This window comes from Aptenodytes patagonicus, chromosome Z (assembly GCF_965638725.1).
Source record: "Aptenodytes patagonicus chromosome Z, bAptPat1.pri.cur, whole genome shotgun sequence".
NCBI classification, from domain to species: domain Eukaryota; kingdom Metazoa; phylum Chordata; class Aves; order Sphenisciformes; family Spheniscidae; genus Aptenodytes; species Aptenodytes patagonicus.
This window is the reverse complement of record NC_134982.1, coordinates 85,294,879-85,316,764: the sequence shown is the minus strand read 5'-3', so window position 1 is coordinate 85,316,764 and position 21,886 is coordinate 85,294,879. Positions and strand designations below refer to the sequence as shown.

The 21,886-nt window shown below is 36.8% G+C and overlaps 1 protein-coding gene across 10 annotated transcripts in view; it reads left to right on the top strand.

Annotated features, from left to right (window-relative positions):
• Positions 1 to 20,959, top strand: part of MEF2C (myocyte enhancer factor 2C) — a 140,710-nt gene extending 119,751 nt beyond the window's left edge. For 3 of the 10 annotated variants that reach the window (XM_076363274.1, XM_076363277.1, XM_076363276.1), the window contains 5 exons: positions 5,128 to 5,300; positions 6,559 to 6,582; positions 7,508 to 7,637; positions 8,510 to 8,645; positions 16,211 to 20,959. In XM_076363274.1, coding sequence (XP_076219389.1) covers positions 5,128 to 5,300; positions 6,559 to 6,582; positions 7,508 to 7,637; positions 8,510 to 8,645; positions 16,211 to 16,532 — 785 coding nt within the window. In that variant the 3' untranslated portion in view covers positions 16,533 to 20,959. The remainder of the gene's footprint in view (positions 1 to 5,127; positions 5,301 to 6,558; positions 6,583 to 7,507; positions 7,638 to 8,509; positions 8,646 to 16,210) is intronic. The other 7 variants (XM_076363281.1, XM_076363275.1, XM_076363278.1 and 4 more) reach the window with 3 other exon arrangements.
• The last annotated feature ends 927 nt before the right edge of the window (positions 20,960 to 21,886 follow it).

Below are 21,886 nucleotides of genomic sequence, written 5' to 3'. Positions count from 1 at the left end.
ATGCTTGAGAATTCTTTCACACAAAGTCAGTAGGTTTTCTATACCACATCTGTCTGAGTTGGCTCCCAGTAATTCACTAAAGAAGGTCCATTAGTCTAATGTTGTGGGAATGGGCAGCTGCTTTAACGTAAAGATTTTCTTTTTTCTGGGGTGAGCATATCTGCAGCTTGGTTTTCTTTTACCACTTGCAGTTAGTAGAGGTCATGTACTGTGAAATGACTAGCATGCAACATGTGAGTAAGAACCTTCAATTATCCCTTTTAAAAATTATGTTTAGGTGAACACCAGTACAGCTTCCTGGCATCAGTGCTTTATTGTTGGTATCTATTTTGTTTGGGTGGTAAACCATAGCCTGTTCCAACAGTGTGTATGCATTAAAAAAAAAAATTTGCACATAAGATGTAAGAGAGGAAAGGAAACCTTTCATTGCCTTTTAATTACTATTAGGAATGATTACCTTTCCTCCAGAAAGTAGGAAAATGAACGGAGTAAAGAGTGCCAAACTGGCTGTAAATTTAGCAGAATTTCTATTACTGCATTGATTCTTTTATATATACATATATTTTAAAGTGGAGGTAAATTGTAGCATAGTTGGCTCTCATGTTTATATAGATTCATTCTAAATTTAACTTTTTTTTTGAGAGGCTTGGTGGTCAGTCATAATGTCATATATATGGGATGTGCATTTAACATAACCCAGTAAGAAGCAGGAATCCTGCATGAAATGGAATGTAAATATTCTTCTTGGAAGAATTATGATAATTTCCACAAGTAAGAGTATGCACTTTTTGGAAGCTTGAAATGACCATTAATATTTATTGAAATTCCTTCAAGAATTTGAAAGCTCTTTTCCTATTACAATTAATGGGAGGTAAGCATCCCAGGTTCCTAAAGATCTTGTAAATTCTCAACCCATATGGTCAGTGAAAAGCATTAGGGTAAATGAAAGAGAGATCAAAGAAAGGACATATAAATTGTGTGTCTTGTTCTTCGTTCTTCTAGGACTACCATAGAGGTTTTTTCATTCAGTATATTTTTGTATCTTTGAAATCACAAATTAAAAAAGAAACAAGTAGGGACACGACAGGTTCAGAACTTCAAGAAATCAAAATACAAAAATTTTCCAATTTTTCAAGGCTTAAAGACTTTGAATCATGACAATGCTGTTCAAGAATGTTGAGACATATGGAAATAAATTATTCTTTCCTCATGTGTGTTACCTTAACACGTGGAAAGTTTCCTGGCTTAAACGCTCAGTACAGAATTATTGCCCTAACTCTGAGAATATCAAGAGTTGCAGCCACTTTGCAACCACTATAACACCAGTGACCAACTGTGTACCTTACTACATGTAAGGTACAGGTGTTACTAATGGGGGATGAAAGAAGAGAAGTAAACTTTGCTCTCTGTCCTGTCCTGAATAAACTTGTGCCCTGCTCGTACCGTTAAATTCTTAAAACATGGAAGTGACCGTTTAAGATAGCAGTACATGAATTTGTAACATAGTTCAAATCGTAGTTTTCCATGAGTAAATGAATTTTTTTTTAATAATTCTTCTTGACTGACTAACTACTGGTGCCCAAAAATAACTTTTCTGGATGTTTTTAAAAAGTGATATTGCAGGGATTAATCATGCAGTCTGTACTTGGGACAGAATTCCTTCTAAAGTCAATGGCACTTGTGCCTAAATGCAGAATGTGGGAACATGCCCAAGAAGAGCATTCTATGCTCAGAGAGCATTTGTCTTTATATTCTGCCATTAGTCCAAATACAAAGTCTGTCACTGCATTTCATGACACTAGTTCTGTCTAGAAACAAGCTCTTTTCCATGTAAAATATTTTTACTCTTTCAAGTCAGTATAACAAACAACACGAGGAAAAATAATTTTCTCTGAAAACTTCTTGAATTGAAAATGCTGTAAATTTACAAATTCTGACATATGCCCTTTAAAACTTGTGCATCTACTGTTTTTATTTTCATTATACATTACAAGTTATATCCGTAATGTTTAAAAATGTTCTATTCCAGCAAAAATATGGCTTTTAACCAAATAAAAATGTAAAGCCAACTTGCTCTAAAATCCATCTGTTTTTCATTCTCTTATAATCTATAATCAGGAAATCCATTCATACATGACATATAATTTTTGCACTTTCAAGTGGATAGTGGAATGCGATGTTCTGCATACAGTCACATCTAAATTGATAATTGTCCAGGCAGAGTGTAATTTTAAACTATAGGATGAAGGAAGGTTTAATTTGTACATTAGAAGTCATACATTTTTTTGCCTCTGAATGTAAATGAGGCCATTCTCTTCGGTGGATTTATCTGAAGGTGGGACAGCTGCCTCAGAGCAGGCCACAGCTTTCTGAGTAAAGAGGATACGGTTTAAAGAGCTGGTTTAAATGCAGACTCTTCTTAACTGTAAACCGCATGCATGCATTCATCATTGATTTTCAAATGACGGGTTTCTGTATCATTGGTTTAAGGTCCACAGTCTTACATTCCTGAATCCACATTATACCAAAAGAAACAGTTTGGTGCCTGGAAAGAGGAATGGTTATTATATGGCTCCAAAATGCTAGCTGGCATAATATGCCATGAACAGCAGAAATCTACTGGTAAAGAGAAGATTGCAGTAGTTCTTAAAAATAATTTTATGTTCTAAAAATATAATTGTAAGAAATGTCATCACTGTTCAAAATATTTTACATCAGTAGGTAAATAATATAAAGGTCAGACGAAAGTTTCTGAAGAGTAAAGTTTTATACAGATGCATTCTTTCTCTTAATTTTTAACAGTAAATTATATTAAATAAAGCTTACGTAGAAAACGGGAGTTCTTTCTTGTAAGGGTTTCTATTCTCTGAAAATCACAACTATAGAAACAAACGTATAGATTACAGTGCATGCTGTTGCATTAAATATTTTCATTTGTATATCATAGAACTAAAAAAAATACACAGCTTCATTTTCAGTCTCTGAACAAATGGTTGTCATACAACAGATTTCACAAGGCAGTTTTACTTCCTGTTGGTAAAATAGCTCCTGTATGAAACCAGCACCAGAGAAACTCTACTTTTGTTTCAGTTTCTTCTGTTGATCACTTCACCACGTCATTAGTTTTTCTGTATTGTTTGTAAAAGATCAACTTTTAAAAGGCACTCTAATTTCTATAAGAAAATATTGTTGTATATGCAAAATGCCCCTTCAAATTTCACCATCTCTAGTAACACATAGCATTAATTAGAGCATAATATGTAGCAAATGCATGTTGAGAGCAATTGTTCCTGTAAAAAAAAAGCCTGCTGACACAAAATGGAAAATTCTTGACAGTGTTCTGCTATTTTAGCTTGATAAGTGTAAAATACACTTTTTTTCATTAACACATTTTATCTCACTAACTGTAAGATATTATTGAGGAAATAAACAACAAGATTAACTATGAAAAGTATTTTAATACCAAATCTCTGAAGTGATCTGAGTGCTTCTAAGTTTTCATCTTAATTCCTTTTTGCAAAGGCTTGGGAGATCATGAGAATAAAAAGCATGAGAATAAACAAGCCAGGCCAGACCTATGACTAAAGGTACCTCTCAAATATGGAAGTCAAGCACTTTGTGATACTTTTCCTGTGTCCTAAGCCTAGTGTTCGCAGTTCAGGGTCTTCCAGAGCTTGAAGTGGTGGTTTTGTATTTAATAGCCTTTGAGAGATCTTTTTTTTCCATGGATTTGCTGATCTGATAAATACAATTAGCTGATGTGCTTGTGGATTAAAAACATGATATAATGTTAGTCATACTTGGACTCACTTCATTATCCTAACTAGAAGACAGATTCACTCTCATGTACTGTCATTTTTGTGCCCACCTCATAGACTTATCAAATTTAGTTCCATTATCCCTTCATGTCCTTTAGGGCTGTAAACCCCATTTCATGTGTGAAAAAAGTGAGATACTCAGTTCTTCACTGACTTTGGGTCTACAAGGGCAACTTAAAGGTCCAGGGCTTCTAACTCACAGGGTTCTGCCACACTCACGAGCTCATCTTCCCACACTATTTCTAGGTTGTGTGTTGCAGCTTGCGAGCTGTGAATGAAAGATGAGCACAGAACAGAAAGTCTCCCCTAGCACTTGTTTTCTTGGTATTTATCCATGGAAGTTTTATCTTTCTGTACTGGTTTTCATGCTATTCCCGCTCTATGACTGGGCAATTTCTGTATCTCTCTTGAGCCTGTGCAGACAGAATTTCAAGGCTACACTAAAAAGTCACCTCTTTCCCCAGACTTTGTGTGGGTAAGAGGTGAAATTAGGCGGATGAAATAGGAAGGTCTCATTTTTAGTGGAATGGTAGGTCAGTAACCTTACGGATATACAGTTGTCAGTACTACATGGTGAGAGAAGGAAACCCTTTTCTGAAAAAGGCAAATGAAGCATTTGCCTGTCAGAATTGTTCCTGGGGCCTGCAGAAAGCAGCAGAGAGATGAAGATGAAAGATACGGTGGTATTTTCCAAATAAGGTTATGCTCTTGTTCCCATTGACTTTAGTGTTGACAGAATCAGGTCCAAAAAGTGTGGTGAAAGAGAGCCAAAAACATTTAAGAATCTTCCTAGTCCTCCCCCTGCCTTTTCTGGAAATTATAGCCTTGCAATACTCATCCTTTGTTTAAAAACAAAACAAAATCATGACCTGGAAAGGGCTGAGTCAGGCAAGGCAGAATCCTCTGTAGTTGTCAAGAAAACACAGCATAGCTTTGACATTTTTTAAGCCATAAGATTGTCTGACTTTTCTGATTCTCTTGTAAGGCAAACATTAGATCTTGGCTGCTTTGGCTGCACAGTATATTGTGCTATATACCATAGTGCTGTAAACAGAGTCGTATAATCAAGTTAATTTCAGCACATCACTGAGATGTTGGCTGCCATGAGAGAACGCATTTTAAGACCAGTTGTCCCAAATATGGCATGTGTTGTATTTTCCTATAAAGATACATTACAGGACACAGGTATTTAGCTTGATTTTTTTTTATTTGACATTTTTAGTGTTCAGTCTTAAGAAATACATTGTAGTTTATAATCATTCTCTCTCTTTTTTTCTTTTCTTTTTTCCTTTTTTTTTTACCTAAACAGGAAATGGATATGGCAACCCCCGCAACTCACCAGGTCTGCTGGTCTCACCTGGCAACTTGAACAAGAATATGCAAGCAAAGTCTCCACCTCCAATGAATTTGGGAATGAACAACCGTAAACCAGATCTCCGTGTGCTTATTCCACCTGGCAGCAAGAATACAATGCCATCAGTGGTAATGCATTTTCAAAGCTTTTTTTTGTCTCCTTCAGATAAGAGATATTTAGGAATTTCAAGGCCTGCTCAAGCAACTAAAATCAGCAGAATAACATTCCATATTCTTGCTTGTTTGGTCTTTCTGTCTAACCTTAAGGTTTGACATCGAGCTGGGGATGTAGGCAAAGCCTGTTCGATTGCTTTTATGAAGTCATATTTACTTCCTCCCTTTTTTCTGTTGAGTTGCAAAATAGGAGCTGTGTCCTGCACAGTCTAAACTTCTGCACTCTCTTTCCTAGTAGCTGGAAGAGCCTTTCCTGGATTTGTTATAAAGGCTGAATTCCTAACCTACTATGTTTTTCTTAAATATTTAGCCACACAGACTCTCAGCAGATGGCAGATTAACTACAAATAAATTAATTTGAACTCTATCACTCTGAGCTCCGAAGGCCAAATTCTGTAATCATAAGAGGTAGTAAATAGATAGAGCAGGATAAAAAGGAGCATGAAACTACTGTATCTCTTGCCAGGATTAACAAAATTTAGGCAGGCTATTATGCTAGAAGGTTGAATTGTGAAGGTGTCATGTGCGTATCTTGTAGTTCCCTTATGGAAGTCGGTTAGTGGTTGCAAGTAAATCTTTCATGAGTGATTTAACATTAAAAGTGAGCTTAATTTAAAAAGGATCTTGATGGTAAATTTAAGTGACACTCTAAACACATTTTTCCATTATGTAACAGACACTATTAAAACAACTTCCAAGTTGGCTGCTTCAGCTTGACGCATAATAAATTAACTTAGAACATCAAACTAAAAGCCCCCATAAATGTGATGCTGCCTTCTGAGAGGATAAGTAACAAATAGTCTCCTACAGGGCAATGCTCAAAGTCGACCAAGGCAGTGACAAGCTGTCTGCATCAAATGATTTATTCCAAGGACCTTAAAACTGATACTTTCCAAGGGATTCTGTGAATGGTCAGGTCTCCTGAAACCAGGTATAGCAACACAGTCTGCAGCCACTGGGGTTGTGGAAGAAATAATGAATTCTTAGAGAAAGTGTTGTGCTGAAAACTGGATAGATTGTCCTCGCAATTGAGACAAACATCCCATTAGAAGGACAAAGAAGAGATCTATGAAGTGTTATTTTTCCAAATTATGCTCAGAAAGTGTTTAATTTGCTGACCCTATCAGAGGAAGCTATTCCATAGGCTAGAAATCTGCATCCTGGTAAATATTTATATTCACTAATTTTTAATGCTCCTTTCCTATGCACTCAGTCTGAGGATGTTGATCTGCTTCTGGTAAGTGGTAGTGATGTTCATCTTAATAACGAGGAAAAGAAAATCAGTTCTTTTGTATGATTGATACTTGTGTAGGTGAAGTGTTGGTTGAAATAAAATGGAAAACTTTACCTTAACTGTTTTGTAAACAAAAAGGTCATTGTAAGTTTTGAAATATAGCAATATGGAAGGCCAGGTGCAGTTGTTGCACATATTCAAATTATGCATGCTAGAATAAAGCTTTCTTGTTGCTGGTGCTTTGAGAGCCCGTAAACTTGTACTGTTGAAGATGGCGCAGCCTTATGGCATTTTTTTGGTGGCTCTCTGGTCATTTTATCCTGCCACTCACAGGATTAGAGTTCTCTAGTGCAATTTTTACAGGGCAACATCTAGTGCCCCGGAGTTAAAGATAAACGTGTAACTGCTGTGCTACCTAATGCTCTTGAAGTTTGTTGTATTGCACAAAAACGAAGTAGTCAGAGCACCATCTGCTGGTAAGAGTTCAGTGTTCAGCAATCTCGGGGTGCCCCTCACTTTCAAAGCATGAAATCCAGTAGGGCTGGGTTTGGGGTTTTTTCTTTCACCCTTTTTTTTTTTTTTCCTTTTCATTTGCATGAAAAGGAAAACAATGGGAATAGAGTTTACATATTTCATTAGTTTTTCACACGATCTGTTATTCTACCCACAATAAAAGCAATCTTACTTGTTACTAGTTCAGTTACCTAGGAGATACTGATGTAATGGGTTACTATGGTGACAACTGGTCTCTTGAAGGCTTGTAAATGATAGGGTTGGCAGAGTTCATAAAAGCCACATGTTAAATGATTAGTTTTCTAGAAATTTGTATCAGCCTGTATTTCTCATGCACAAAACATACCCAGAAAGCTAATACACTCAACTGACTTAAAGCTAGTCAATAATATGTTTATTTTACTTACTTTAAAAGAATCAGAGGATAAATAACTCCCAGTCTGCTCAGTCATTGGCTACTCCAGTGGTTTCCGTAGCAACTCCTACTCTACCAGGGCAAGGGATGGGAGGATACCCATCAGCCATCTCAACAACATATGGTACTGGTAAGTATGGGTGCAAGACGTAAAGGGTGGGGGAGGGAGCAAGATGCTGACAAATGTCTATCTCAGTTCTAATGAATTAGCTCATGTTCGACGGGAGAAACTGAAAAATTCATAGCTGATATGCTTTTGCACTACATTTACCTATTCTGTATCTGTCACTAACTTGAGACATACCTATTTAAAAGTTAGCTATGTTGTTCGAATGGAAAACTGCTTTGATAGCTTTCTTTCATTGGCTTTAATAAAAAATGTAACTTAAAAGACATTTCCTAATCCTCTTAATACCACAGGTAATTTCATGTAGTTGAGTGCACCTTCCTAAAGCCATAAGGGTGGTGGGAGCAAGTAGCTTCACTGGCTTCAGAACAGAGTGGGCTATCACATAGTTACCTGGGAGAGACTAGGAACGAAGGCTCAGGAGATCCTTTCCAGTTGCCGTTGCACATTGCTGCTGTATAGAGCATGCTGGTGTACAGATCCAACGCTCTCGGAGAAGACGTGTGTTGTTCAGACACAGGCTGCCTGCTGGGTTCTGCAAGAAAGACTGTAACCAAAGTATTGTTATGTTTTTCAAGTCTTTGACTCTGTGAGAATGCATCTGTAGTTATGGTGGATATAAAGGCTAAGAATGCTTTGGATCTTCCAGATCCAGAAAAGCCCTGCTAAATTACAGATTAATTATTAGTGCATTATTTGCTCCCAAGTTAATGAGTTGAGGAAAGAGGAAGGTCTACTTTTTCTGCTGCAACTTAATGTGATTGGTGTAATTAAAAGGTTTATAAGGTGACATGAAAATTACAATGCTAGTTATTGTTTAATTGCTTCCTCTTTAATTCTCTTTTAATTATTGTCTTTTCTGTTTTCAAATCTAGAATATTCTCTGAGTAGTGCAGATATATCATCTCTCTCTGGGTTTAATACAGCCAGTGCTCTTCATCTTGGTTCTGTGACTGGCTGGCAACAGCAACACCTACATAACATGCCACCATCTGCCCTCAGTCAATTGGGGTAAGCAGTGTTTTCTTTATTTTATTGTTCTACAGCGACTTCAGTCTCCCCAGTAATCCCAAATCTTAAATATATCAAGACAACGTATCAGCACATATTTACTATGTGTAAGAGCTCCATTTCCCAAAACTGGAACTACGTATTTCATGAAAAGTTTGCTAGGTAGCTACAATGAAATATTCTGTGTCCATGACATTTTCTCAGTAGTGTAGTAAAGACTACTGTTCATGTTTTACTCTTTATTTCTTTAAATAGCATTTTATTTCACTACTAAAGAGCAAACTAAACACTTATATTGTGCTGTTGCTGTATTTTGCTATTTATGCTTTTTATTTCCAGTTACTGTAGCACAAACATTACAGTAAACTTGAAAATTTTCTAAATATTTTTAATCAAGTAAGAGTGACCATAATGATTTGACCTGAGATTAAGCCTTAACCTTATATAATAATCACATACTCCCTTCTGCTCAGCTCTGACATTCAAGTTTTGTTTCTTTGGAAATGTTTTCTACAAGCAAATAACATAATTAGGCCTAAGAACTGTAAGCCCACAAAACTCATTTGATTTGCCTATGTTGAGGAGGATAGGTATTCATGCCCTCTAGTGGCTAATTTCAAGACATTTATTCAAGATTGGTGAAGCACACTGCTAAATCATTTCAGGATTTTTAGAAGTGTGAAAATTCACACAGGGAAGTCACCTAATGCATTCTTGAAAAAACAACCTATTGGCTCATTGAAGTGAACTTGAATATAATTTTCAAAAATCCTGGTATCCGCAGTTTCTATTGAGTAAGACCGTAGGCATTCACCAGCACGCCACATGTAGCCTGAGGTATGGCTAGACATGTTTGAATTTTAAAAGTTTTCATTATAAAAATAGAAGCTGAAAACAGCTGGAGTGTATTTATGAGGAGAAATTTAATTCACGTGCATTTGAAAAGTAAACTCCTTTTTTTTTTTTTCCAGAAAGAGGTGTTGCACATATGCACTAATTTTTTTTCAAGATGGTTGCCATAATGTGAAACTATTTAATACCATAAATGTGGCTTAAACTTCAAAATACTCCTTCTGATTTATCTGACCACTTTTTGTAACTTACTGTAATTTCTTTACCATGTACAGACGGTTTGGGTTTTTAAAGGACAGCTATACAAGTGTTTCAGAGAAAACAAAAATTTTTAAACCTCATTTCTATATAAATGAGCATATATAGATACTAACTACATAAAAACATACAACTGAAGTAGTTGCTGTGCTAGAAAAAATAGCCTTAATACCTTTGTCTTACGCTTCTTCTGTTTTCTTTTTGAGTTTGCACTGTTTCTGGGGCAACATTCAGGCTAACTGTACAACTAAAGACATAAAGTCTCAAATAAATTGAAAACTCATATGTTAGATATCAATGTATAGCCTTACAATAAGCTGATTGTTTTCAGTGGTGTACCAAAGAATGTAATAAGGCTATTTGGTTAACCAAAAAAGTATAAATTAAATCCTAAACTAACTACATGCCTTTTCAGATATGTCACACATCGTCATCTGTTTCTAATTCATATCACAGAATGTCGAAGTGTAATGGCTGTGGCTGGTGAAGTACATTCTGAGTTGCTACTTTTATTATTATTCTTTCAGTGATTTGTAAATGAATTCAGCTATGAAAGCTGCTTCACTGACAGTTCTGGAAAAGTATTCTATCTCTGCAGAAAATCATAAGCATTTCTGTATTTTATTTCAGTCACTGAGTTCTACATGCAAAAGCACCTGTGCTAACTTTTGGATTATTTGAAAAACTTGAAATTATACAGAACACATTCAGTCCATGTCAACCTGAGCTAGAATTTGCAGGAAGATTAAAAAAATAACACAAAATTATAGTCATCCCCAGGTATTTGAGAAGATACATCTAGAAAGGGTTTGACAACCCAAATCCCTATGCTGAGTGAGGTCACATACTGGAAAGATTTGGCAACTGTGAGATGTTTGTTGGTAACAATAGGCTGTAAAGACCTGTGAGAAAACAGAGTTACTGGAAGAGACATACTAGTTCTCCAGCAGGTTTTGTTTTTCACCGAAGCCTAAAGGTGAAAACCAACTCTGCTTCCTCAATGCGTGGCAGAAGAATATTGTTAGTAATAGAATAGGATATGGTTAGACGTATTAGCTTGCTCCGGATAAGTCCCCAACAATTTCAGCAGCGCTGCCAGAACCATCTTTAAGATAACTGGAGAAGATCTCTACAGCCTAACTCTTAGCTCTTCATGTTGACTTTGCAATTAGCAACCGTACTAGTGCCAGTGGGCTTGAGGGCAAATACCTGAGGACGTGGGAGTAGTTCACTTTCCCTGTCTGCGCCGCTTTTGGCCTTTCGCTGAGCCTAGTGAATGAGAGAACAATGTAGAGCCTATTTTGATATGACTGGGACATTAAAACAAGTCAGACTTTTCAACTTTTTAGGTTAAAAAGCAAAATAGTACTTTTACAGTCTTTTAACTAGGTCTACGTCTCGAAAAAATACACACAAATTCTATTGAAAATCAATCGCTCCCAAAACTTTGGGATTTTGTCTGAATATTGCTGCAATGTCTCTTACAGAGAGGGTTACTGCGTATTTAACATGGACCAAAGAGTCTACCAGAAGTTAATTGCTGCTAACCAGAAGGGAAGTCCATTCCAAACTTTGAAATAAATGATCTAAATTTTTTAGGCACAAGTCCATTATATGGAAAATGTTCTCTTTCATCCATATTTCCCAGTCTAAGAGAGAATCTTTTCTTCCTTAAGTATCAACCACAGGTGAAATTTTGGCTTTCCTAAAATGTAATTGCAAACATAGAAACAGTATTTCTTCTGAAGAATCTTCAGTATAGATAATTTTTTACGTAAAAGAAGTTTCTCCAAACTTCTACCTACCTGAACAAAAAATTGTCCAAATTCATGCATACTGTTGACTTGTTCTGCGACTCTTACATAGCAAGCTTATTAGCAACGATTAATTTTGATTAGGTAATAGCCATAGCTAGATACAGGCAAATATTCTTCATTGAACCATTTTTACTGAAGAATTTAGATGCAGTGACATCATGTTTTGTGAATTTGTATCAGTTCTGCCAGCTTCTTTGTTTTGAATAAAAGGCTTATATATTTAGGTTTGAGCCTTTTTTCTTATGCCACCATTGTAAATAAGATGTTCCAGTGATTCAGTTTCATTTAGAAATTTCTTTTTAAAGTGTAGACCTTAACGTGTGAGAGCTAATCAAAATATCTTGACACAGAAATTCTTACTCTGCTTTTACATTGATCAAAAAATAGGAAAAAACAACTTTGCTTTTACCTAAAAGAAAAACAGAGGGGAGGGAGGAAGGTTGCATTGCTAGCAAGTCAAAAATATCCTCTATTCTCCTAGTTACAGACTAGCACATAACTGAAGTTACACAACTAAATTTTGCAGTGAATTTTCAATGGTTCCTTATATATATTTATGGGGAAAAATTATATGAAGTGAGGAAGTAAACAAGTTTAGAGAAGCAAGTGTGGGCATAAAAGAAAAGGTATGTGAGGCTCTTTCTTCCTTCAGTAGACCGCTTTCTCCCTCTGTAAAAACCTGTCTGGTGCATGTTCATGTCCTCACTCACCACCTACTCAGACCTGCACTTCTCTCTGTGCATGCTGAGCTTCCATACCCGTTGGAGGTTCGAATAGGTGGAGACACACACAGAACTGATCTCACTGGCATCAGCAAGGACTAAACCCGCTTGCAAGCTCGTTGCATCCTGACTTGCTTCCCACCTCTTACGCAGCAGGGCTGTGTAGTTGTTCAGTGTTGAACCCAGATAGGAACCAGCATTTCTCCCATGTGGCTGTTGTATTCTAAATAAACATCACGTTTTCGCTATACTGGTCTCAATAGGAACTGCTGTGTAAAATTAAAACATTAATTTTCTTCATTGTCCCCATAAAATGAAAAGTTTTCATATAATATATGGAAAAAGGTGATTATGTCAACATGAGTGGACTGCATGGCACTTATTGAGTGCTTAAAATGACAGACAATCCTTTGAAGTCGTTTCCTTTATTTTCTCTGTGGATTTTCCATATTCAAAACCTGTTTGTTTTCCAGTGAACTTAGTGTAGGTTTCAAATGATGAAAATAGGGCATGGCTGGACCAAAATTACATAATTATCTGAAGCAACAGTGTAAAATATACATTGATACCTATAGATACAAACAGCTGTTTCTACACTCACATACGCATGCACGAAAAGAAATCATTTTGTAGCAGACAGAATTCTCATTTTTTTATAATACAGCTTCTATTCTAAATAGAGCTCAATCCTCTGTTTAGAGTACGGGTCTAAAGACTGCACCTAAGTATGTACTATTTCACCATTCACATCTATGTGTAACAGTAGGTTTCCCTTGTAATTGGCCATTTTAGCTTACATGAGAGTCTCCTAAAAATGTTTCAGAAAATTTTAATGAGATAATGTAAATTATAGTCACCAAAACCCAGATATTAAAATTGAGAAACAGTTTTAGCAGAAAAAGGCTATATTTAAAAAGAAAAATTTGAGTGATGACTGTTGTGGTTTAACCCGGCAGGGAGCTAAACACCACACAGCCATTTGCTTACTGCCCTCCCCCCCCGCCAGTGGGATGGGGGAGAGAATCGAGGAAAAAAAGTAAAATTCGTGGGTTGAGATAAAGGCAGTTTAATAGGACAGAAAAGGAAGGGAAAATAATAATAATAATAATAATAATAATAATAATAATAATAATAATAATAATAGAATATACAAAACAAGTGATGCACAATGGAATTGCTCACCACCCGCCAACCGATGCCCAGCCAGTCCCTGAGCAGCGGTCACCACCCTGCCCGGCCAACTCCCCCCAGTTTATATACTGGGCATGACGTCCCATGGTATGGAATATCCCTTTGGCCAGTTTGGGTCAGCTGTCCTGGCTGTGCCCCCTCCCAGCTTCTCGCTGGCAGGGCATGGGAAGCTGAAAAGTCCTTGACTAGTGTAAGCACTGCTCAGCAACAACTAAAACATTGGTGTGTTATCAACATTATTCTCATCCCAAATCCAAAACACAGCACTGTACCAGCTACTAGGAAGAAAATTAACTCTATCCCAGCCAAAACCAGGACAATGACTCAAAATAATTGCTTTAATTTATTTATATTGTTTTAAACCTCAAAAATTTAGTCCTGACCTGCGAAAATGACTTCTCAACCTTTTTTCAATTTACAAAAAAGTGTTCAACCTGTAGCATTTTTAAAACTGCCACAAATTTGTATGCCAGGTATTTACATAACCCTGCTGATGAATCACAAGGAATCTAAAGAAAAGTCTATAGAGATGTATTCTCATACTCACTTCTAAAACACTATTAAAAAAGCAACATTGCAGTATAGCAATACTAGCTCTTATTTAATTGAAAATGCAGCTTCTCCCTCTAGATTTCTTCCTTTGTGGGCTGTCACACAATAGAATGCAAGTATGTTCCATGTGAACAAATTTGACTGAATATGGTTGTTTTTAACTAGCATGGGTTTTTTAGCTGTCCCCAGCTTTGCAAAGTGGAATGTCATCTGCTCATATCAAACACTTCTAAATCAAATCCCCAGGCTCTGCCATGCTTTATTATGGGACTTTCAGGTTTAGCTACAAGCTTGGCATCTAAAATTGTATGTAATCTTATCATACATGCTAAACTGGCAGCCTGTTTTCCCAGGTGAAGTCCTGGCATCTCCTAAGCAATTGAAAAATAAAGTCACTGGAAATGAAAAGCAAAAAAAAACCACCCAGGAATGTATTTTTTATTCTTGTTGGATTCTTTTCAACAAGTTCTAAGGAAAAGAGTGGAATGTTTCACTAAATTGGAATGACAAAGTCTGATATTTACAGTTTCTTATATGTGTTAATGTAATAGTTACAAAAGCAAAGAATATGTCCTCTTTGCCAAAAAAAAATGCCTACATTTGCTACTGTGAGGGCTTTTACTCACAAACTCTGTGACTTATGAAAGGGATCGCTGCACATTTGGCACATTTATCTGTATAGGAATGAAGGGTAGATAAAAGCAATTGGAGGTAGAACATCCTGTTTCCTCTCTTTTCTAACAAGATTCATACATTATTAAAGACTGCAATAATTCCTGATAAAAGCAGCTGATATCATTCGATATTGAAGCCATATAGTTCCATTTTAAATCTGTCAGAAGAAAAGAAAACAACATTTTGTCTTTCATCAAAGTTGTAGTAAATGTTGCTTAAGTAAAGCTCAACTCCCAGTTGATGAGATATGAGGAAAAGTGGAATTTTTCAATAAATGAAAAGACCACGTCTAAACTTAATTATTTCTTCTACACGCTTAAAAATTACTTCCAAATCCCAATATTTCTTCTGCTTGCAGTAAAAATGCCTGCACATCCCTTTGGGTTTAAAATCTCATGAGGCCAAGTGGTCTGTTGCCCCTACTGCCTTCAGTTTCCCCCTGTATAAATACTCACGAGTAGAAACCTTGAAACTGTGTTTCACTAACTTCAGCTTAGCAAATGGTCCCTGAAGTGGAAGGTAATGGGAACTGCATGTTGAGAACTGTATTTCAATAACGAAGAGAAAAGTCAGGTTTTACCAGGAGGTGGTGCTTTTGTACAAAACATCCTGCAGATGCAAGTGATCTCATTTCTCCCATAGAGATAAAGCGCATTCTCAGTATTCACTCTCCTCCCTGCCTGTTTCAGCTTTCCTCTGCCACTACCTACCCACATAAATTCACAGAAAATAAATTTAGAATAGTTATAAAGCTTGCCTTTGAAAAAGTTTTAGCGTGGCAGTTTCTCGTGATGCTAGGAGCATCCTTTGAGCTGGGCTCTCCTGCAGGCACACAGTACAATCCTCTGACATCTTCCACTACTCTTCAGCTTCTCTTTGGTAGTTTATTCAAAAGCATTCTTAGATTTAAACCATAAAATCATATCTAAATCCTTGCCTGCCTGTGGTATTTTATTAATGTCAATCCTAGGACCGGTAATTTCAACTCTATTCTGAAATGTATAAAATGTACCTGGCCCAAATTTTTGTTTCTGTTTTGCATCTGAAGTCACATGTCAAAATGAACAGCAATAAAAATAGTTGGGTGCATTCAAACTAATTGGATTAATCCCAGCAGAAAGTCCATGCCTCCCCTGTCTCAGCCGGTGCATACACACACACAAGCATTAATTATAAAGAAACCTGCAGGTGCTTCCAACAGTGCAAAGGCTCGCCTTCCAAAATTTGTTGTGACACTTGAGTCAAAAAAAGGAGAGAGAGAGGTTGAAAGCGAGACCTCCTTTCAAACCGAGGGCATGTCCCGCTCAAGCCGCCCACGTTTGTTGTGATGCTTTCATCTCTTTGAATTTGTGAATTCTGCCCAGAAGACAGTCCTCGTGCTCTCTGCATGCGCTGGTCCTGCGCGAGCCTTTACACTGGTGTTTTGTGTGAGTGTTTGTGCATATCTGGGGGCTCCATGCCTCCTCCGTCTGTAACTGGGTTTCCTTTCCTCCTACAGAGCTTGCACTAGCACTCATTTATCTCAGAGTACAAATCTCTCCCTGCCTTCTACTCAAAGCCTCAACATCAAGTCAGAACCTGTTTCTCCTCCTAGAGACCGTACCACCACACCCTCGAGATACCCACAGCACACGCGCCATGAGGCGGGGAGATCTCCTGTTGACAGTTTGAGCAGCTGTAGCAGTTCCTACGATGGAAGTGACCGAGAAGATCACCGGAACGAATTCCACTCCCCCATTGGACTCACCAGACCTTCGCCGGACGAAAGGGAAAGTCCCTCTGTCAAGCGCATGCGGCTCTCTGAAGGATGGGCGACATGATAACATTATTACCTATTAGTTTTTTTTCTTGCAGTGTGTGTGTGCTATACCTTAATGGGGGAGGGGGGGTCGATATGCATTATATGTGCCGTGTGTGGAAAAAAAAAAAAGTCAGGTACTCTGTTTTGTAAAAGTACTTTTAAATTGCCTCAGTGATACAGTATAAGGATAAACAGAAATGCTGAGATAAGCTTAGCACTTGAGTTGTACAACAGAACACTTGTACAAAATAGATTTTAAGGCTAACTTCTTTTCACTGTTGTGCTCCCTTGCAAAATGTATGTTACAATAGATAGTGTCATGTTGCAGGTTCAACGTTATTTACATGTAAATAGACAAAAGGAAAACATTTGCCAGAAATGGCAGATCTTTACTGAGAGAGAAAGCAGCTGTTATGCAACATATAGAAAATGTACAGATGTTTTGACAGACCCAGCAGTTGGGTGGCCATGAATTGATGCTAGAAAGAGACTGGGTCACCTAACATACCAAAAACGCTCACAAACATGCAGGCATATCATTAGAGTATGGCACTCAGTTAAAAAGGATCAAAACATTTAAAGAGGACCATACTTGTAAAAATGTTGAGTTCGAGGGCTAACATATTTAATTTTAAAAATTCTGGGTCTGCATCACTTATTAAATAAAAAAAATATAAAAATATGTACATTACATTTTGCTTATTTTCATATTAAAAAGTAAGACAGAGTTTGCAAAGCATTTGTGGCTTTTGTAGTTTCCTTAAGCCAAAATGTGTTCTTTTTTTCCTTGATAGCTTCGCTAATCTTTTAAACAGTCCTGAAGAAACAAACAAAAAGGACTTTTTGTATAGAAAGCACTACCCTAAGCCATGAAGAACTCCATGCTTTGCTAACCAAGATAACTGTTTTCTCTTTGCAGAAGTTTTGTTTTTGAAATGTGTATTTCTAATTATATAAAATATTAAGAATCTTTTAAAAAAATCTGTGAAATTAACATGCTTGTGTATAGCTTTCTAATATATATAATAATTATGGTAATAGCAAAAGTTTTTGTTATCTTAATAGTGGGGAATTATATTTGTGCAGTTGCACATTTAACTATTTTCTTTCAGTTTTCTTTTGCTGGGTATACATTTTACAGATCGAAGTCAGCTGTTGAAAGACTGATCTGTAAAAAGTTAGAATTTACCCATGGTGTAACAACGTAATCATTTTAATACAGCATTTTACAATCAGTTGGGTGAACTGCGATCCATTGTATATACTGATTAGTTCTTTCATGCTGTTTTGTGCATTGTAACAAGTTAAGGGCCCTTCTATTACTTAACGTCCTGCGTATCTTGTAGTTTTCTATGGGTTAAATGACAAAGTGGCATAACTTGGCCCTTTCTCATTAATGAAGCTGGTATTCTGCCTGTCAGAATTGGATGTACAGCTCTAACGGCTGTCAGTTACGTGAGTGCAGGTGAATATTTGCAGAAGCAGTAGGGAGAGTTAAAGGGAGGGATCGGCATGAACATGCCTATTATAAAGATTACTCCCCTCTCTCACATATTTAAAACTCTTAGAGACATCGTCAGCTAAAGGACCATTCAAAAGTCGATTGATCTTACACAGCCGATACTGGCCGTCGGGTCCCTGGTTCGCGTGGACCTCTGTGGTCACGTCATCTCACAGTGGGCACGTTGTTGAACAACGCTCCCTGTATATTTGCACCCTAGCGAGATTTGCTTCAGCACATGGCATCCACATTTTCTCCTGCCTCATATTGTTCCTTTGACTACAATAGCTTGACCAGAGGGAATGTATCATTTCTTTAAGTCCCTCTTTGTCCCTCTAGTTTATTAGAAGAAAATGGTATATTCAAATGTTTCAGTTTAACCTTTCTGTTGAAGGGAAAAAGTGTTTAAGCAAAATGTTAGTGCCATAGTAAAACTGTGATGTTTTTCCTTTTTCCAAGAGTCCTTCCAACTCTCACCTACATACATTGACACTATGATAAAGGGTATAGCTGCGACAGCTAAATATCAACACAGAATATTTTGTTAAGGGAAATCCACACTCTATTTCCCACCTGTACATGCAGTTGCTGTGCACTGCTCAATGATAGAGTGTACCTCTCTGTAGTAGAGAATGATGAACAGACTACAGTGTGCATTAGGACATACGCTTTTCGCTTATCATGACTTTATAGAAGCCTGCCTTACAGGCACTCTCAGCCGTGCAGGGGCTAGTGCATAATCTGGAAACTCTTTAAGCAGAATACTGTGCTACTAATGCATCCATCTTATCTTGTGTAGCAATCTGCAGGGTAAAGAAAAAGATACGCATGTTTGAAAAAAAAAAAAACAAAAAAACCAAAAAAAAACCAAAAAAATCAAAACAAAACAAAAAAAAAGGTAAAATGGGGCCCATAATTAATTTTAAAACACAAAAAAACTGTTTTTGAAACCACTTTCTTCACCTTCAGATGAACCTATACTCGTATTCTCTTCTGAGAATTTTAAACTTTGGTGTGTCAAAAATATGCAAATATATCACAAATGTACCTTGTCATTTCAAGAAAAAATACAACTTTATCAGTATTGTAGTAGAAACTTGTCAGTGGGGAAGGGGATTTGGTCTATTGATATATGAAGAATAGCCATATTAATAGTTTACCTTGCGATTTGCCTCAGCAACGCATGAAAAAGGAAAGATATCGTATTTAACGAAGATGCAGTGTAATATATTACTGCAAGTAACTAAGCAGAAAGTAGCGTGAAAAGTATTGCCTGGGCAATTTATATTAACTCTGACAGTGATTTTTGTATAAACACAAGTAGAACAGAATCACGTGAAAATAAATGCCAGTCATCCCTCTTGTTCCTGCTACAGAGGGCAACTAACTTATACTGGCAAAATTGTGGGGGATAATGCATATTTGCAAACTGATCTAATGATAAGAAGCACAACTTTGATTGTGAAGTCACTTTCTGTAAACTATAACTGTCTACCTTTCTTGTTCCTTTATCTGTACCTTACCATTTATTGTATTTGCAAAGCTAATTTGGGTTTATTGTGTGATTCCTTTGTATTTAAGGAGTTTGGGGCAGAGCCCTGAAAGAGTATTAACATTTACTTTACCTTAACCCATGCTATATAATGTTTTAGGCAACATTCTTAATTGTAAGTTCAAACACCTGAAGTGGCATTCTAGACATCTGCAAGTATTGTTATAGCTAAGCTAACCTCTATTAAAAGGTGTTGTCAGTTAGTGTTTAATTGCTGGTGACAATTATATGATATACCCTATCTGCACAACCTGTATATTGTATGCATTGAGCCATTCGCAGTGAAGCTTTTGTCATTTCAGTGTTTTTCAAAAGTTGTGTTTTATAACAAAATGGCTTATATTTTTCCCAGAAGAGGAATTTAGCAGTTTTTAATGAATAATATAAAAATATCTGTTGTCCTCAGATCTTTTTCAGGTAAAGCTAGCGTAAGAATAAAAGAACTCATAGACTGTTTTCAAGGATGTCAACCCTTTTGTATTGTATGTGTTATCCTATATACCCTCTTTTATCTATAGTCCTAACAGAGCTGTTTTGTTTTCCTTCTTCCTTTGCCTTGAAGGTAAATGCTTTGTAATTTTTTAAAAGCCACTTGAAACCTCAATAAAGGCTGTTGCCTAAACATGGCATACTTCATCTGTTCCTGTTTGTGCCATCTGCTGTGATGTCGTCAGTTATATGGCATTAATTTCCTGCCACTACAGGTCTCTTGAAGGACTGATGGAACATTGGTGTCTGTTAGAATGCTTCAGACTGTAGATGTAATAAAAGGCTTTTGTTAATATATTTTAACCAAAGATGTGGAGCAATCCAAGCTTTGAGCCACAGACCTTCTGCATCAAAAGTATCTGTTTGATTATTTTCATAATCAGGTGTTGCATTTCTACCTTCCCTGCTCATACCTCAGACTGATCCGTACCTCAGTTTGACTCAAAAAAGGTCAGTTAAGTAACTCATTAAAAAAAAAAAATAAAAAATGCAGTACCAGAGTCTTTTGTGGAGTAACTAATATCAGACCTGGGTTACCGCAGGCATTACACTTGGATTGCTTCAGATGGTTTGTTGTATCCTTTTTTTCTTTTTTTTCTTCTCTTTCATGGGGATTTGCTTCCATAAAACAATGGTGATAACAAAATAGCTTGTAAATGGGAGCATACAAGCATTTGCAACAAATATTAAAGTAGAGGCTCACAGCGGCATAAGCTGGACTTTGTCGCCACTAGATGACAAGATGTTATAACTAAGTTAAACCACATCTGTGTATCTCAAGGGACTTAATTCAGCTGTCTGTAGTGAACAAAAATGGGAAAATTTCAAAAGATTCTCCTGCTGGAAATAAGGTATAATTTGTATTTTGCAGACAAATCAGTAAAGTTACTGGCTTTCTTAGTGATACGGTGTCCGTGGTGCATTTTTTTTGTTAATTTAAATAATGTTCCGTTTTCACTGTTTTGCACTGTAACACATGAAAAAATCAGCACTTTTAACAACCGGCAGTTGCCTCGAGGTCCCTCTGCCTGTCACTTGTGCTTGCTTAGAAAGTCAAGCACCTTTTTATGGTGCCCCGAGCACATCGGTGCCTCACTAAAATTGATGCCCCACCACACATCTGCCACCAAGTTAGAGAAACTCCATTACTGCTCTGGAAGTTAGTGTCATTTTGAATGAGGCCATCTGAATCTGGCCCTGATGTCTGAGCTAGCAGAGGAGCTAGGTGAGATAATGCCTGGCTTTTAGGTACTTAGTCCCTGACAGGGAATCCAGCTATATCCAGATATATCCAGATTCCTGTATATGCATGCCCTGCAGTTTCTCCCCGTGCAGAAAAACATGCGAAAACCCTACAAAAAAAGCATGTTCTGTGTCAAAATCATACATTGTTGGGTCTATGCTTTATATATATTCTCTAACGTGGTAACTTCGTAGGGAACTGCATCAGAATTAATCTCTTCCTTTTTGTGTACTTTGTTGTTGTTGTTGTTTAATTTTTTTCCCAGCTAACATGTATAGTTTTGGAGTCTAAGAATACAAGGATCACTTTAATTCAACAAGATGTTTTTTCATGCCAGAGGCAGACAAGCTATTAATAACTTAAGGTGCTTGGTGAATGTGGCAATTTCAAAAATAGTACAAGGCCTAGTTTCTAAATATGTTTATGAAAGAAAACAGCTGCGCTGTTATTTACCTGTTGCTTTTAATGACAATTTTTTTAAAGAGAAGCATTTCTACTATTGCAGTGTTGGACACAGCGTAATAATTAGATGCTAAAACTGAGATTAAATGTCGTTGGTTTTATTAGATAATACATTTTTCTCAAGTA